General features: G+C 47.2%; 1 protein-coding gene across 1 annotated transcript; it reads right to left on the bottom strand.

Annotated features, from left to right (window-relative positions):
- Positions 1 to 1,502: 1,502 nt before the first annotated feature.
- ENH_00073950 (transcription elongation factor FACT 140 kDa, putative) lies at positions 1,503 to 17,500 on the bottom strand (the record flags this gene model as incomplete). The annotated part of the gene is made up of 28 exons (XM_013582801.1): positions 1,503 to 1,573; positions 2,292 to 2,481; positions 2,683 to 2,762; positions 3,016 to 3,145; positions 3,339 to 3,401; positions 3,935 to 4,100; positions 4,801 to 4,938; positions 5,165 to 5,256; positions 5,919 to 6,039; positions 6,203 to 6,440; positions 6,698 to 7,004; positions 7,837 to 7,962; positions 8,271 to 8,668; positions 9,086 to 9,216; positions 10,053 to 10,663; positions 11,011 to 11,187; positions 11,399 to 11,560; positions 11,695 to 11,917; positions 12,134 to 12,882; positions 14,549 to 14,643; positions 14,841 to 14,970; positions 15,194 to 15,330; positions 15,541 to 15,644; positions 15,872 to 15,941; positions 16,356 to 16,436; positions 16,676 to 16,775; positions 16,991 to 17,131; positions 17,341 to 17,500. Coding segments are annotated over 28 exons (5,191 nt in total), but the record flags the coding sequence as incomplete, so codon positions are not given.

Raw genomic sequence — 17,500 nt, 5'->3', positions numbered from 1 at the left:
AGTCTGATAATAAATTAATTGGAATAATTTGAATAAAAGAAAATAAATGAAATGGAAAAGAACTAAAAAGAATAAAGAAGTAAATTGAAGTGGACTTGAGCTGAGAAGAATAAAAGAAATAAACTGCAGAGACTTAATTAATCAAAACAAAATAAATTGAATTGGAAATTCAATTTAAGAAATAAATTGAATTTCCATTTGAGTTATTTTGTTTTGATTAGTAAAGAATAAATGAAATGGAAGTAAACTAATTGGAAAAAGAAATGGAAATAAACTAATTAGAAGGAAGGAAATTGAATTGGAAATAAACTGATAATAATAAACTGATAATAATAAACTGATAATAACAAACTAATAATAATAAACTGATAATAATAAACTGATAATAATAAAAAAGTAAATCGAATTGGAAATAAAGAAATTAGAATGAAGAAATGAATTGAATTGGAAATAAAGAAATTAGAATAAAGAAATAAATTGAATTGGAAGTAAAGAAATTAGAATAAAGAAATAAATTGAATGGGAAATAAGGAAAATACAGAAATAAATTGGAAATAAATATATCGGAATAAAGAAATAAATTGGAAATAAATAAATTAAAGAAATAAATAAATTGGAAATAAATAAATTAAAGAAATAAATAAATTGGAAATAAATAAATTAAAGAAATAAATTGGAATAAAGAAATAAATTGAGTTGGAAAAAACGAATGAGAATTGATCGGAAATGGAGTTTTCCTCTTTGTCGCTTTCGGGACGAACTTCGAACGGCGAAGCAACAAAAGGGAAAAAGAAAAGAAAACAAATCGAATTGCGAACTAGAGTTTGATTTAATTCATTTAAATTCATTTAAATTCATTTAAATTCATTTAAATTCATTTAAATTCATTTAAATTCATTTAAATTCGTTTAAATTCATTTAAATTCATTTAAATTGCAAATCAAACAAACAGAAAAGAAGTGAAGAGCAGCTCCGCGAAAAGCTGCGGAAGCAGTCCAGAGCTGAGGTGTACGTACACCCCGGCTCTGCAGATTCTTCGCAACTGATTTGCGCAAATGCAAAGCGCCATAAATGCAACTAAATATATTTTAATTCATTATTGAATTAATTGGAGTTTTATTTATTGTGGAATTAATTGAACTTGAAAAGATTCCAATTGCAAACAACCAAAAGAAATGCATTTCCCTCGTGAAAGAACTTGTGGAACTTCTGCATTGTGAAAAGTGCAATTGTCGAAAATTCTTTTTTTATTTTTAATTTCTTTTTATTTCCTTTTTCTTTCCAATTCCCTCTCCTTCTTAAATCTTTTTCTTTTCTCTTTTTCGTTTTTAATTCTTTTTCTTTTCTAATTTTCTTTTGTTTCTTTTTTCAACTTTTCTTCTCTTTGCTCCCCCTGCTTTCTGCACAAGACCTGGGAGATATAAACATTATCTCTTTTGCATTTAAAAACTTTTGAAATTCTTTTTAAAGAAATAAATTTTTAAAGAAATAAATTCAACTTTTCACTTCCGCTTTTTTCTTGTCCGCGTCTCCTCCCCTTCCGAGTCCTCGTCGGCGCGGCGCTTCCTGTCCTCTGCAGCAGCAGCAGCAGCAGCAGCAGCAGCAGCAGCAGCAGCAGCAGCAGCAGCAGCAAAAGGGGAATTCAAAGATGAAATGAAATGAAATAAAGAACAGGCAGAGAAAGCCAACTAATTAGGGCACATAAAACAATCAAAAAATAAAATACAAAAAGATGAAAAAAACAGAAAAGTGAAATTAATAAAAGTGATGGCCGCAGCGCTCCAGAGCTGCTGCTGTTCGCGACTCAATTTAATAATAATAAAAGGCTGCACACAATAAAAAGAAAAAATAAATAAATATACCAACAGTAATAAATAGCAACAAATAATAGTGACAATAATATTAACAAATAAACAAATAAAACTAAATTAACACAGACACAAAGACCTCGCAACAGACTGCGCTGCGTGTCACCAACTCAGCAGCCGCAAGACACAGCAGCAGCAGCAACAGGCACAGCAGCAGCAACAGGCCCAGCAGCAGCAGCAGCAGCAGCAGCAACGGACACAGCAACAGCCCCACTGCAGGTTGCAATTGCAATCAAAAGAAGCAGCAACAGAGCCAAGAAAAATAAAAGCAACAGAACGAAAAGAACCAAACTTGGAATAGCAGCAACAAGAACAGCACCAATGGCGCAAGTGACAAAAGAATAACAAGACAAGAAAAAAAATGGCAGAAATAGCAGCAGCAGCAGCAGCAGCAGCAGCAGCAGCAGCGGTGCGAGCGGGTACCTTTTTTGGCTCTTTCTTCGAGTTCGTCCCAGCTGAGTCCTTCTTCTTCGTCTTCGTCGGTTGCTGCAGCTTCTTCGTCGTCGCTTTCGTCCGCCAAAGAAGAATCATCTGAAGAGAAGTCGCTGTCGCTGCCGCCGCCGCTGCTTTCGCCCGAGTCCGAGCCCTCGGCGTTGAACTCCTTGTCGTCGTCCTGCGTTTCGAAAGATCGATTTGCAAAAAGTCGAAAAAAAGGATTAAATAGATCCAACAAGTTGCTTATTCCTCAATCTTTTGAAAATGGCGGAAAAAAAGATAAAGATCGGCCCCAGAAACGCCAAAAAAGGGCAAAATGAAAGAATTCAGAAAAGTGGAAACTCGCGAGTTCAAACGCGAAGAACTGGGGTGTACGTACACTCGAAGACTGCTCCGCGTATTCCTCGTCGTCGTCGTCTTCGCTTTCCTCGCCCTCTTCTTCGCTGCCGTTTACGTCGCCTGAAAGCCGCAAGTCGAAATAAATAAAACATATAATTAAAAAACAAAAAAGCATTTATTTCTTTTTTCGGAAAACAAAAATCCGCGAAGAAAGAAATAGTTCTGCAGGCGCCCGCCGTTCAAGTTCAAATTCAGTTCAAGTTGCGGAAAAAGCCCAGGCTGTCCTTGAACTCCGAATTAACTCTTTTAATTGCAAATATAATTTAAAATGTAAATATATTTTGTTTTAATTTTATTTTGAAAACTTTCTCACCCAAGAACATGTCGAATCCGCCGTCTTCCACGAAACCGCGAGGGTCGTCGCGAATTTCCTTCAGAATGGCCGCCCAGTTCAAGTTTTGCTTTCCTTCATACCAAACGATTTCGAGTTCGTTGAGCCATCTCTGAAATAAAAATAAAACAAAATAAAACAGAACAAATTAACATTTCAATTTAAATTCAATTTCTTCAAACGCGAGAAAAAACAGACACAAAGGTGCTGCTTGCACAGGAAAGCAGCAAAAAGGCGCAGCAGCAAAACAGACTCCGCATCTCTCAGAAACCCTTTTTGAATTATTTTGTTTTTGTCTTTCTGACCTTTAAGTTGTCGAGATATTCAATTGGGATCAAGTCGATGCGTTTCACGGGCTTGTTATAATCCTGAAGCCAAAACGCGCCGCAGCAGCAGCAGCAGCGCAGCAGCAGCAGATCAGCAGCAGCAGCTGCAGCAGATCAGCAGCAGCATTTTCTGCGGAGTTTCCGCGGAACTCCGGGAAACTGAAAGCAGCCGCAGGCCAAGGCCTGCTGCAGCTGCTCCAGTCCTCGTCCTGAGCAGCAGCAGCAGCAGCTGCTGCTGCTCCAAAGACTCCGAAAAACAGCAGCAGCAGCAGCAGCAGCAGCAGCAGGAGCAGGAGCAGCTGCTGCTGCTCCAAAGACTCCGAAAAGCAGCAGCAGCAGCAGCAGCAGCAGGAGCAGCTGCTGCTGCTCCAAAGACTCCGAAAAGCAGCAGCAGCAGCAGCAGCAGCAGCAGCAGCAGCTGCTGCTGCTCCAAAGACTCCGAAAAGCAGCAGCAGCAGCAGCAGCAGCAGCAGCAGGAGCAGCTGCTGCTGCTCCAAAGACTCCGAAAAGCAGCAGCAGCAGCAGCAGCAGCAGCAGCAGCAGCAGCAGCAGCAGCTTGCCTGGAAAACGAAGACCATGTCGAAGTTGCGGAGTCCGTGGGCCACCCGCTCAAAAGACACAATTTCGATGTCTTCGAGCGGCAGCACGAAGGGCGGCCACTCCACCAAATGGACCAAACAATTTGCTGTTGGCAAAATCTCCACGTTCGACTTCAGCGGCACTCCCGAGAAACGCAACTCCCTGCGCAGCAACGTGACCACTGGACCACTCACCCGCTGCTGCGGTGACCACTGGACCACTCAGCTCGCTGCGGTGACCACTGGACCACTCAGCCGCTGCTGCGGTGACCACTGGCCCACTCAGCCGCTGCTGCGGTGACCAGTGGACCGCTTAGTTTGCTGCAGCTGACCAGTGGACCACTCAGTTTGCTGCTGCTGCAGCTGACCAGTGGACCACTCAGTGGCTGCTGCTGCTGAGCAGTGGACCACTCAGTCGCTACTGCTGCTGAGCAGTGGACCAGTGGACCACTGGCGCAAACTCGCTTTTATTTGGCCAGTTTTACGCGTTTAACAAAATACTTCAACTCATTCAAATGTTTGAAAAGAGAAGTTCTGTGTCTTCTAATTGCGAAAATTAAGAATAACAATAATAATTGTTTTTATTATTTTTATTTTTATTGTTATTGTTGCAAATAATTTGCAAAAATAAATAAACGCGAATGGACCAAAAGGCTGCACTGCAGCCTCTGGGGGGAGGCATGAACCCAAGTGAGCGACAGGAAGAACAAAAACCCAAAGACATTTATTTAAGTTTTAAATAATTATTTAAATTTAAATAAAATTATTCGACTTATTTTAAGTTTTAACAAATTATTTGAATTAAATAAAACTATTCGACTTGTAATTAATTTGAAATCAAAAAGCGAAGAGCTGCAGATTACCTGTAGGGCAAGTCGAATTCAACTTTCGAAACTTCTTCGACTTGCTGAACAAATCTTTTGAACTCTCCATTTAATTTCTTTTTCATTTCCCTTTCCCGCATTTCGTCCAGAGTCTCATCGGGGTCGTGGTAAGAGCGGCTGAAGAAAAGTTGAAAGTTGAAAAGTTGAAAAGTTGAAAAGTTGCAAACAAGAAAAGTTCAACTTGGAAAGCAGCAAGAGGGACCTAAGCGGCTCTCCGGAAGCGGAAAAGGATTTAAAATCTGAAATTAAAATCAAAATTAAATCTATTTAAAATCAAAATTAAATCTATTTCCCTTTTTAATCCTTTAAATTGGAAAAAAATTGAACTCCACCGCCAACTCACTTCCGCCGGTTGTCCAAGTCGTCCGTCTGCGTCCCCGCCTCCGTGTAGAACTGAACGTCTTGAGTTCTCTTTTTCCCCACCAAAATAGGAGCCTAAAAAGCAAAAAATAAAAAATAAATGAAAAAGATAAATGCAAAATATAAATGCAAAATATAAATGCAAAAGATAAATGCAAAAGATAAATGCAAAAAGACTTGCACAAGCATGCATGCAGAACTTGAAAGCCTGCTGAACTCCGCAGCCCACCTTCAAGTGGAAATGAACCAAAACAATTAACTCCCCAAATAGAGCTTTAAATGCGAATTTTGATAAATAAATGCAAAATATAAATGCAAAAAGACTTGCACTAAAATAAATGCAAAAGATAAATGCAAAAAGACTTGCACAAGCATGCAGAACTTGAAGCCTTCTGCACTCCACAACCCACCTTCAAGTGGAAATGAACCAAAACAATTAACTCCTCAAAATAGAGCCTTAAATGGGAATTATTAAAGATAAATGCAAAAGATAAATGCAAAAGATAAATGCAAAAGATAAATGCAAAAGATAAATGCAAAGAGACTTGCAGAACTTGAAAGTCTTCTGCCCACCCTTCAAGTGGAAATGAACCAAAACAATTAACTCCTCAAAATAGAGCTTTAAACGCGAATTTTGAAGAATAAATGCAAAATATAAATGCAAAATATAAATGCAAAAGATAAATGCAAAAGATAAATGCAAAGAGACTTGCAGAACTTGAAAGTCTTCTGCCCACCTTCAAGTGGAAATGAACCAAAACAATTAACTCTCTTTCGCAAGGCTGCAGAATTGCGTGTTTGATATTTGCATAAGTGATGTCGACGACGTCCATTTGGCCGCGGGTGTTGACGGTGAACCTGCATCGGAAAAACGGCGAAGTGCAAGTCCGAGGCCCCCGATCTCGCCTTAAACTGCTCGAAAATCCGGAATTATTCATCTTAATTGCAATAATAATAATAATTATTATTATTTTAGCCATTACTGGTCGATTTTGTCGGAAAAACCCGCGAAAAAACCCACTGACACCCGAGCAGTGACACTTGCCGCAAGCCGTTGGTGTGCGCCTCCAGCGCGCCGATCAGCTTCCGCATGCCCGTCGAGATGTTCGGCCTGATCATCAAATCTTTCAAAAGAATTCTTCTTCCAGATCTGTTCAAAACCAACTTTTCCTGAGCCGCGAGCTCTCCGGGGTACTGCAGGTCTTCCGCGGCTTTCTGCTTCACCCGCTTCAGCTGCTCCTTGATGGTCCTGTAGATGTCTGCAGCACCAGCAAATCCGCAAATGAAAACCCAAAATCAAACAAGTCCCCAAACTCAAAAATAAACCAAACAAAAAAACCCAATTCACAAGCAAACAGCAAAAGGCTGCACTTCCCCTCCGCAGCAGCAGCAGCAGCAGCAGCAACAAGAACAAGAGCAGCAGCAGCAGCAGCAGCAGCAGCAGCAGCAGCAGCCGCAGCAGCAGCAGCAGCAGCAGCAGCAGCCGCAGCAGCAGGAGCAGCAGGAGTGTGCGCACTTTGGAGGTGGCGGCTGTCTTCGCTTTTGAACATGAGTTCTTTGACGAAGAGTTGGTTTTTGCCGGCGATGTCTGGCAAAGGGTTTTCCTCTCCTTTTTGCGTCAGAGTTTGAGATCCTGGGACTTGGAAATTAATTCGCAAAATGGAAAAGCGACTCGGCTTGCTGCTTGCTGCTGCTGCTCTTGCTGCTCCCAAGTTCGCCTCCGACTCGCTGCAAGTCACGTTCTTCACCGTCGACAAATGAAATGGCAAGTGGTGGCCGGGAAAGGGCACGAAGAGGCACTCCGACTTCATGTCCACGTACAGCTGCGCAGTGTACAGACACCTCAACGCCGCAGCAAAACTCCGCCCCCAACCGCTGCCAACAGCAGCAGCAGCAGCAGCAGCAAACCCGCGAACAGCAGCAGCGCAGCAGCAGAGGGACGTGCAGGAAGCAGCCGCCGCAGCAGCTGCTGCACAGAGCACCAGCAGCAGCGGGTGCTGCGGATAGCAGCAGCAGCAGAAGCAGCAAAAGCTGCTGTTGCTGCTGCGCGGCATTCACTTTGAGAGCCCCAGGCGGAGCAGCAGTTGGCTTTGCGGGCCGCAGCGCAGGGACAAAGGAAACAAAAAGAGTTTCGAGAAAAAGAAATCAAAAATAAAAAAGAAAAAAGAATCTAAATAAGCATGCAGTCAACATCTCCCCCCTCGCCCCCATGCCCAGTTCAGACTGTCTGCAGCAGCAAGTTGCAGCAAGTTGTGCTACGCCGCCCGCAAGCCGCCCGCAAGTCCTTAATGGACATTAAAATGACAAAAGAAGAAAAGGAAGAAATTAAAAACACTTTTGCAGATTCGCACCAACTGGACATACACCCGAAGAAGGCAGCCACATTCAAGAAAACTTGAATTTCTTGCCAATGAAGATCCCACTTGCAAATGCAAGAACCTGAACCCTCCCATTCGCTCTAATTGCCATTAATAATGCCAAAAATGGCATTAATTATTAATAATTATCCTTTTTATTTGCATTCAAGAGCCGAATCGCCGAAACCGCCAGCAGCAGCCGCAGCGAGTGACCCTGCAGCAGCAACGCCGCAGCCGATCTGCTGCGATCTGCTGCGATCTGCTGCGATCTGCTGCGATCTGCTGCAGCAAAACTCACTTTGCTGGGCCGCAAGTCTTTGGGAAACTCCTCGGGAGAGCTGAAGGCCCGCAAGTCTTGCATTTTCTTTTGGCGTTTTTGCTGCTGCTCGTCGCCGCCGTCTTCGGCTTCTTCGCGGGCGAAGCGCTGCGCGCAGCACCCCACTCTGCCGCTCACAAAGCTTTTTTATTTATTTTTAATTTAATTTCAATTCAGGTCGAACTTCAAACTTCAAATCGAATCCAAACACTCTAAGCTTCCCCGCGCCGCGTCTGCCGCTGCGCGCGGCAGCAGCAGCAGCAGCACGAAGCGCAGCAGCAGCAGGAAAAGCGCAGCAGCAGCAGAAAAAGCGCAGCAGCAGCAGGAAAACGCGCAGCAGCAGCAGCAGCAGCAGCAGCTTGAACTGCAGAGCTTCCTTGCAAGCAGCAAATGCAGAAGAAGCTGAATCTGCGGACCTGCTGCAGCGCGGAGAGCTTTTTTTTGCGGAGTTCGCGCTGCCTGTTGTCTCTTTCTTCTGCTGCTTCCATGTGAGCAGCAGATCCATTATCTCTTCTGCGGAGTCTGTCTTTCAAAATGAGGCTTTCAGCGTTTTTCAAGACGCTGGCGGAGATGGTACCGCTGGAGGGTTTTTCGGACTTCTCGGAGTTCTTTTCTTTTTCTTTTTTTTCTTTTTCTTTTCCCTTTTCCTTTTCCCGAGACTTCTTCTTCTCCACCAACTCGCCTTCTTCCCGCTTCTCCCGCCGCCCCTCTTTGCTGCTCTTCGCCTTCAAAGGACTTTCTGCTGCTTCTTCTTCCCCCTCGTCCAGTTCGTAGTTCACGTACGCCAGCTGCGAAGAAAGGCCCTCCGTCAGCACTGCAGCAGCAGCAGCAGCAGCAGCAGCAGCAGCAGCAGCAACAGCAGCAGCAGGTAAGACGCCCGCTGCCGTAGCTGCCGTAGCTTTCGAAAAAGTTGAATTTCAGTTTCAGGCCAAGCAGCAGCAAAACAAACCCAATAGAAAGCAGCTCGAAAACACCAGCACCGTCTGCAGCAGCAGCAGCAGCAGCATTAGCAGCAGCAACACCAGCAGCAGCAACACTGGCAGCAGCAGCAGCACCAACACCACCATCAGCAGCGCCACCACCACCAACATCAACACCACCACCAGCAGCACCAGCAGCAGCAGCACCACCACCACCAGCAGCACCAAGACCATCAGCAGCAGCAACAGCAGCAGCAGCAGCAGCAGCAGCAGCAGTAGCAGCAGCAGCAGCAGCAGCAGCAGCAGCAGACCTTGAGTGGTGCCGTCTGGACGGAGCCAGACAGTGTCTGCGAGCCAAACTGCATATTCTTTTCCTTCGGCAGTTTTTAAGTCGCTGAAAGCCACGCTGACCAAAAAGGCCATTTCAGGTTCGATGAAGACTCTGCAATGCAGCAGTTTGTTCAAAATTCAACTTCAACAATTAATTAATTTTAATTAATTTTAATTAATTTTAATTAATTTCAATTAATTTCAATTAATTGAATTAATTTCAACTTATTTAATTAATTGCAATGCGTTTAATTAATTTCAATTGGCTGAATTTGCTTCAAGCAGCGAGTTTGAATCCAATTGCTCAATTTGTTTTAATTCTTCAATTTGTTTTAATTCTTCAATTTGTTTTACCCATTCAATTAATTTGAATTAATTAAAATAACTTCAAGTAATTAAATGCATTTCAATTAATAAACTTTGTCTCAATTAATTCAACTTTTCGAAAGCGAAGGTAACCGAAAAAGAAATAAATATATTGCAAAGACTTTAAATGCAATTTCAAATTTAAATAAAACAAAAACAAAACAGAAATCCATTTGCCAGTCAAATGGCCTTCTATGGACCCATACAAATACAAAAAAGGAAAACAGAAAGAAAAGAAGAAAAAAGAAAAAGGGGAAAAAGAAATAAAAAATAAAAAATAAAAAGAAATTGAAAAGAAATAAAAAGAAATAAAAAAGAAATAAAGAAAAAAGAAAAAAGTTGCAAAGTTGTTTCTCACGAAAAAGACGAAAAGGAAAATTTGAATTTTGAATTTTGCGAAGTTGAAAAGCGACTTGCTGCGGCTGCCTCCGCCTCGAACTTCAAAGCAATTAAACCAACTAAACAATTAAAAGAATAAAATAAATAAAATAAAATAAATAAGTAAATAAAATAAATAAATAAATAAATAAATAAATAAATAAATAATAAACCAACTTGTCATTCTTTTGGTTGAAGACCAACCGAGGGTCTCGGTAGTGCGCGCCGATGGAGTGGCCGACGTTCTTCGCGAGGTGTCTAGACAGCGCAGGTTTCCGCGAAGCCAAAAACGAAATTGCTTTTTCGTGAATGGCAGAAAAAGAAATTCCAACTTTTAAACTTCCAATTAAGTGCTGCTGCAGCTCCAGCGCCAGCTCGTAAGTCTCCTTCTGCTCCTGTACGTACACCCCGCACCCCAACAGCCCACGCTCCCAACAGCCACAAACTGCTGCTGCTGCTGCAGCTGCTGCTGCAGTTGCTGCTGCAGCTGCTGCTGCAGTTGCTGCTGCAGCTGCTGCTGCAGTTGCTGCTGCAGCTGCTGCTGCAGCTGCTGCTGCAGTTGCTGCTGCAGTTGCTGCTGCAGCTGCTGCAGTTGCTGCTGCTGCTGCAGCTTCGGGTGTTACCTTTTTGCCATTGAGAATGAAAGTGCGGCAAAGCGCTGCGCAGAAGTCTTTGTATTTGCATCCCAAAGAAATAATAATTGTGCCTTCAGACTGAGACAAAGCTTCTGCAGAAGGCAAAGCAGAAGCTCTTAAGTCAAAGTGACGGCCACTCTGCACGTTTTTGAACAGCACCTCCACCTCGCTCGGGTCCAGCTGTACGTACACCCCACCCCAGCAGCAGCAGCAGCAGCGCAGCAGCAGCAGCAGCAGCCGCAGCGAAATGAGCAGCTATTGTGGCGCGAGCAGCAGCAGAAAATAGCCGCACGAGCAGCAGCAAAGAAGCAGCAATTCGCGGCCCGCGCAGCAGCAAACGAGCAGCAACTAGCGAGGCTGAGCAGCAGCAAAAGAGCAGCAACTAGCAACGCCCAGCAGCAGCAAAGAGCAGCAATTAGCGGCCCGCGCAGCAGCAAACGAGCAGCAAGTAGCGAGGCTGAGCAGCAGCAAAGAGCAGCAACTAGCGGCGCTGAGCAGCAGCAAAGCGCAGGCCGTTTGCTGCTGACGTTGCACTTCTCCTTGAGGCGCTGCAGCTGCTTCTGGTCCTTCAGCAGCAGCTCGGCTCTGTCGCAAATGCTCTTGTGGGACTCGTTTTGGCCGTTGTCCAAAACGAACTCCACTCTGGAGACCAGCTGGTGCTTGACCATGGCCACTGACACGCGGCTGGCGTCGGCGACGAGAGCCTGAAGACAGAAGATCGAGGCGAAATCGAGGCGGAGTTGGCGCAAAAAACGCAGCAAAGAATTGCAAATGCAGAAACTCAACAGCGCAGCCGAAAAGCCGAAAAAATTCGACTCATTAAAGCCTTTTTTCGACAGCTTTCCGTCGGATCGGAACTGGCGGAAACCTGCACTGCGCGGTCGTCGGGTGTACGTACACCGCAGCGCGCCTCACCACTTCCGAAGGCGTCAGCGTCGCCGTGAGCGGCGAAAGCGGCACTTCAATGTTTTCTTCTTGATTTGCAAAAGACTTAATCCACGGAATTACGTCTGCTGCCAAAGTGCCGGCAGTCGGCAGCACTGCGCCGCCCAGGAAGACCGCCAGGCGCACGCCGCTCTGCAGAGGTGCGCATACACCCGAAACCGCCGCCGATCTCCGCCGATCTTCGGAGTTTTCGCGGATCATTTCAATTAAAAAAGCGCTAAAGTGAAATAAAACGCAAAGTTATTGCTTTGCAAGCCGCCACTCACGTCGGAGTCCGCTCCGGCGGCGCGCCGCAGCGCCGCAGCCATCTGCTGCAGACTTTTGCAATTTCCCTCCTGCGCGTCTTTCAAGAAAATCCGAAGACCCCCAATCGCCTCCAACTGCCGCAGGTGTTCCGCCTTTTTCGCCGAAGTCAAAACCAGCCACTCTTTCGTCGAACGAACGAAAATGAAAAGAGTTTCCAAAAACTGAAAGCCCGTCAGCCACGACCTGTACAGACACCCCACACCCACCAAACAGCCCCGCTCCCGCCAGCTCCTCTGCAGCAACGCCCGCCACAACCTCCAGCAGCAGCAGCAGCAGCAGCAGCAGCAGCTGCTGCTGCTGCTGCTGCAGCACGGCGATAAAGCGGACGCGGGCCAGCCGACGCAGCGCAGCAGCAGCAGCAGCAGCAGCTGCTGCTGCTGCTGCTGGCGCGGGACGCACTGGATGCGTTCAGCAGCACTTTCGTCTTCTTCTGCTGCTCTTCCGACGAAGACACAAATGGCGTCGACTGCTGCCCAAGCTTCTGTCTTGGCGTTAATTCCGCGGCCTTCCCACATTTCAAAGAGCCGCTGCAGCTTCATTTCCACTTCGCCGCGGTTCAGAGACACCAGCTGCGCAGCAGCAGCAGCAGCAGCAGCAGCAGCAGCAGGCGCAGCAGCAGCAGCAGCAGCAGGCGCTGCGGACGGGGCGGGGGGGCTTCCGCCCTTCGCTGCTGCGGCGCCCCCATCGCGCTTTACTGCAGCAGCAGCGGGAGCAGCAGCAGCAGCGTCGGCCGCTGCTGCTGGCTTTGCTGCAGCTGCTTCCGGCGCTGCTGCTGCTGCTGCTGCTGCTGCAGCTGCTGCTGCGTCGACTTCAGACTTGGGGGACAGCAGCGGCTCCTCCCGCTTCACCGGCAGCGCGCCGTTTCCTTGCGGAACCGACGCAGCAGCAGCAGGAGCAGCAGCAGCAGCAGCAGGAGCAGCAGCAGCAGCAGCAGCAGGGGACTCAGCCCCTGCCTTCAAGGGCTGCTGCGCGGCTGCTGCTGAGCCATCAGGTCCCGCTGCTGCTGTGTTGCTGTTTTGGTTTTGCGTTGCTGCTGCGTCGCTCTCCATCTTGAGGTGTACATACACCGCAGCAGCAGCAGCAGCAGCAGCAGCAGCAGCAGCAGAGCGAAGAGGCACCAAGTCGAGGCGCAGCTGTCGCGGGCGCGGCTCGCCAGCCCTAAACCCTAAACCCTAGGCCCTAAACCCTGCGCCCCAAACCCTAAACCCTAAACCCTAAACCCTAAACCCTAGTTCCCTCTTCTTTCGAGGAGGACAAGAAAAACCGCAGAAGCAACCGGGGGCCCCCACCCCCCAACAGCAGCAGCTGCGACGGAGAGCCGCCTGTGGGCAGCAGCAGCAGCAGCAGCAGCAGAGACCTGAGGTGTACGTACACCTTGGAGACCCGCAGAAACGCAGAGAAACCAGATTAACACACGGGGGCTGTAGCCAGCAGCAGCAGCAGCAAGCGCTGCTGCTGCTGCTGCAGCGCATGCAGCAGCAGGGTGGTGGGTAGAAAGGGTGGGGGGCCTTTTCTGGAGATTTTAAAGTCTTTTTAGCAATTTGATTCATTTATTTGCAAATTATTTTCTTTTATTTCCCTCAAACTCTCCCGCACTCCCGCAGAGCCGCCGGCGGCGCTCGCCGCGACACCAGGTGGTGAGGTGTACGTACACCCCAGCGGTGGGAGTCCACTTCCACTTTTTCTTCCAGTTTTCTTTAATTGCATTTTTAAATTCAAAAAAGTTTACTTCCGACTTTCAAGTTCCGGTTTTCAGTGTGCGTGCACCACTTGCGGTGTACGTACACCGCGCGCTGAGACGACGTGGCCGAGACTATGCAGCTTTTCAGTTTCAGTTTGAGCTGCAGTGGTTGCTTTTTTTGAGACTTTATTTTAATTAATTCCTTCTGAGACTTATTTGAATTAATTCTTTTGTTTTAATAAAAAAGCCTTTAGGTTTCTGGAAAGCATCTTTACACTTGCGCGCTGCGCCGCGCGTCCGCCGATTCTGCGGTGTACGTACACCTGAGGTGTACGTACACCGGAACTGCCCAGACAGCAGCACTTAAGACAAGTTGGCACTTTAGTTTCAAACAAAACAAAACTTCTGCAAGCAGCTGCTGCTCGCAGCTGGCGCGAGAGAAAAACAAAAATAATGAAAAGACAAACAGCAGAGAAGCAGCACAGCAGCGCGGGGTGTACGTACACCCCAAACGCAGGTGTACGTACACCCCAAACGCTGGGGGCCGCCGCTGCACACCCGAGAAGAGAGCTCCCTCTTGCAAGCCACAAGGGTTTAGGGTTTAGGGTTTAGGGTTTAGGGTTTGAGGACATTTAGGCAGCCGTCGAAACCCCAAGAAACCACCACGTTGTTGCTGGGGTGGTGCGCCAGCCCAATGACATCTTGTTCATGAATCTGCAGCAGCAAATAGAACAGCAGCAGCAGCAGCAGCAGCAGCAGCAGCAGCAGCATTTGTAATAATTGCTAGTTCTGTATAGGGCATTCTTAGTGCTGTTTAAACTGCTCCACGCTGCGGCGGCGACACGCGCAGCAGCAAACCTGCTGCAGCAGCAAACCTGCTGCAGCAGCAAACCTGCTGCAGCAGCAAACCTGCTGCAGCAGCAGCTGCAGCAGCAGCAGCAGCAAAGTGCAGCAGCGGGCGCAGGGCCCATCGGGCTAAAGGAGCGGCGAACAGCGCAGCAATAAGCCACTTAAATTAAACCACATTGTTAATTAATTTAATTAATTTATTTATTCAATTAATTATTTTAATTAATTAATTAATTAATTAATTAATTAATTAATTAATTAATTAATTAATTAATTAGTATTACCTTCATAACATGCTCCAGCTTTCCCGTGGCATTTGCAAAGCAGTAAAGAGAATGGTCTTCGCCAGCGCACAAGACCCACTCTGCGTGGGGAGAAACTGTGGGCAGCAAATAATAAATAAATAAATAAATAAATAAATAAATAAATAAATAAATAAATAAATAAATAAATAATAATTAATTAATTAAAAATAAGAGGATGGATAAATGAAACGAGCAAGTACTGCGAAGAGGCGCGTTTGTCCCGCCTAAACCCCAAACCCTAAACCCTAAACCCTAAACCCTAAACCCTCACCGCAAGCAGCAACGAAATCTCCGCCCTGCTTTTTGCCTGAAGACCAACTCTTAATTGTTTTGCCGCTGTAGTTCATTAAGCTGATGGTGTTGCTTTTGGTGCAAACATAAATCAAGTCCATCCCCACGTTCTGCAGCTCGCAAACCCTAAACCCTAAACCCTAAACCCTAAACCCTAAACCCTAGGCGCTGAGCCACCCCCTGAGCGCCGCGGCGGGCCCCCGCGCTCCCGCTGCCGCGCTCCGCAGCGGCGGCCGCCGCGCCCAAACCCCAGACCCAAACCCTAAACCCCAAACCCTAAACCCTAAACCCTAAACCCCAAACCCTAAACCCTAAACCCTAAACCCTAATTACCCGGGGCGCCAAAATAATTGACATCACTGAAGGCAAACACTGCACGGCCTGCATGTGGGGAGGCACTGGGGGGGTAAAAGTGGAGAGGCAGTCTTGGGTTTTTGCGTCCCAGAGTTTAATCTTTCCATCCGCGCTTCCTGCGCAAACCCTAAACCCTAAACCCTAAACCCTAAACCCTAAACCCTCGACCCTAGACCCTAGGCGTCTTCCGCCCCAGTCCTAGGCCACAGCCGCCCGAAGTCAACAGCCCCGAAAACGCAGAAAACACCCGCTAGACGCGGCCCCGACAAACCACAAATGAGGGTTTAGGGTTTAGGGTTTAGGGTTTAGGGTTTAGGGTTTGGGACCTGTGATGATGCGCGTGTTGTCCGGCAAATATAAAGCGCAATTCACAAAAGTCAAATGCCCCCGAAACTCCTTCAGCGTCTTCCCAGCCTTCAAGCCATGAATCCTGAACCCCAAACCCTAAACCCTAAACCCTAAACCCTAAACCCTAAACCCTAAACCCTAAACCCTAGATTGAGCATCTCGTCACTTGTCTCTGGCAATCTGCGCCGGCTCGCAGCTAGACACGCTAAGCCCCTGAGCCAAACCCTAAACCCCAAACCCTAAACCCCAAACCCTGAACCCTAAACCCCAAACCCCAAACCCTAAACCCTAAACCCTCAAGATAAAGACCTGGCAGTTGTGTCGAAAGAGCCCGTCAGCAAGTGCGTGTTGTCTTTGCTGAAGCAAATTGAGGCGATGGCTGAAAAGTGGAGAAAAAAGAAATAAAAAGAATTAAAAAAGAATTAAAAATAAAATAAATAAAATAATCAAAAATAAATAATTAATTAAAAATAAATTTGCAATTTAAAAATAATTTGTGACCTGCAATTGAACAAATAATCAAATTCTCAGTCCCTGATTTGCCTGGCAGCCACGAAACCCTAAACCCTAGTGCCAAACCCTAAACCCTAAACCCTAAACCCTAAACCCTAGAACTTCAAACACCAAAACCTAAACCCTAATTCCAGCTGCGTCTTGCTCTGAGCGCAGTCTCCAGAAAAAAGGCTGTTTCGTTCTCGCTTGAATTAGGGTTTAGGGTTTAGGGTTCGGGCTAGCAGGTACAGCTTAGGGTTTAGGGTTTAGGGTTTAGGGTTTAGGGTTTAGCAGCACGTACCTGCATCGTGAGCCTTGTCTATCTTTTTAATGCACTGCCCTGTTGCCACCAACCAGACCTTCAGCTGGCCCGTCTGACTTCCTGCAGCAAACCCTAAACCCTAAACCCTAAACCCTAAACCCTAAACCCTAAACCCCTGCGTGAAAACCCTAAACCCTAACTAAGTAGGGCACTAGAAAGAGGGCATAATCGTTTCGGCAAACCCCAGACTCCCTAACCCTAAACCCTAAACCCTAGCCCCGAACCCTCTTCCCCGAAACCCTGATTCAAAGCAGCCACCCAAAACGAAGGGTTTAGGGTTTAGGGTTTAGGGTTTTGACCTGTTGCTAGGGCTTCGCTGTCCCGACTGAAGGCGATGGCGACGACAGCCGTCTCGTGCATCATGAGGTTATTCTGGAGGCAGCCCCCAAACCCCAAACCCTAAACCCTAAACCCTAAACCCTAAACCCTAGGCCGTAAACCCTCGGCGCGGGGGCCAAACCCTAAACCCTCGGCCGCAGCCCCTGAAGCCAAACCCTAAACCCTCCGCGCCGCGGCGAGCCGCGCCGCCCCGGACCCCGCTGCCCAGCGCAAACCCCAGCCCCAAACCCCAAACCCTAAACCCTAAACCCTAAACCCTAAACCCTAAACCCTACCTCTCGCTGGTACTTCAAGTCCTTGTTCAAACACCCCAACTGCCAATCCCAAACCTCCACAAACCCGTCAATAGAGCCGCTGGCCAAATAGCGGCCGTCGGGGGAAAAGGCCGCGCACTCGGGGTGGCTTTTGTTCGTGAACTGCGCGCAAACCCTAAACCCTAAACCCTAAACCCTAAACCCTAAACCCTAAACCCTAAACCCTAACCAAGCCGCACGTCCCGACCCTCCCTCACCCCGCCGCGGGGCCGCCGCCGCCGCGGCGCGCGCGCTCCCCCGCAGCCCCCCGGCCGGGCGCCTAGGGTTTAGGGCTGGGGTTTAGGGTTTAGGGTTTAGGGTTTAGGGTTTACGCGGATGCTCTTGGCGACGTCTTGGGGGTAGAGTTCTGCTGCTTCTTTGCTGCGTTTGGTGGAGTTGGAAAACAAATTAAACTCCGAAGTCGGAGGCAATAAACCCTTTTGCTTCTGGAAGTTCAAAGCCATTCCCACGAGGGTTAGCAGCCGCGAGGGC

Source organism: Eimeria necatrix, genomic scaffold, assembly GCF_000499385.1.
Source record: "Eimeria necatrix Houghton genomic scaffold, Enh_scaff747, whole genome shotgun sequence".
Lineage (NCBI taxonomy): Eukaryota > Apicomplexa > Conoidasida > Eucoccidiorida > Eimeriidae > Eimeria > Eimeria necatrix.
This window is presented reverse-complemented; position numbering and strand designations above follow the sequence as displayed.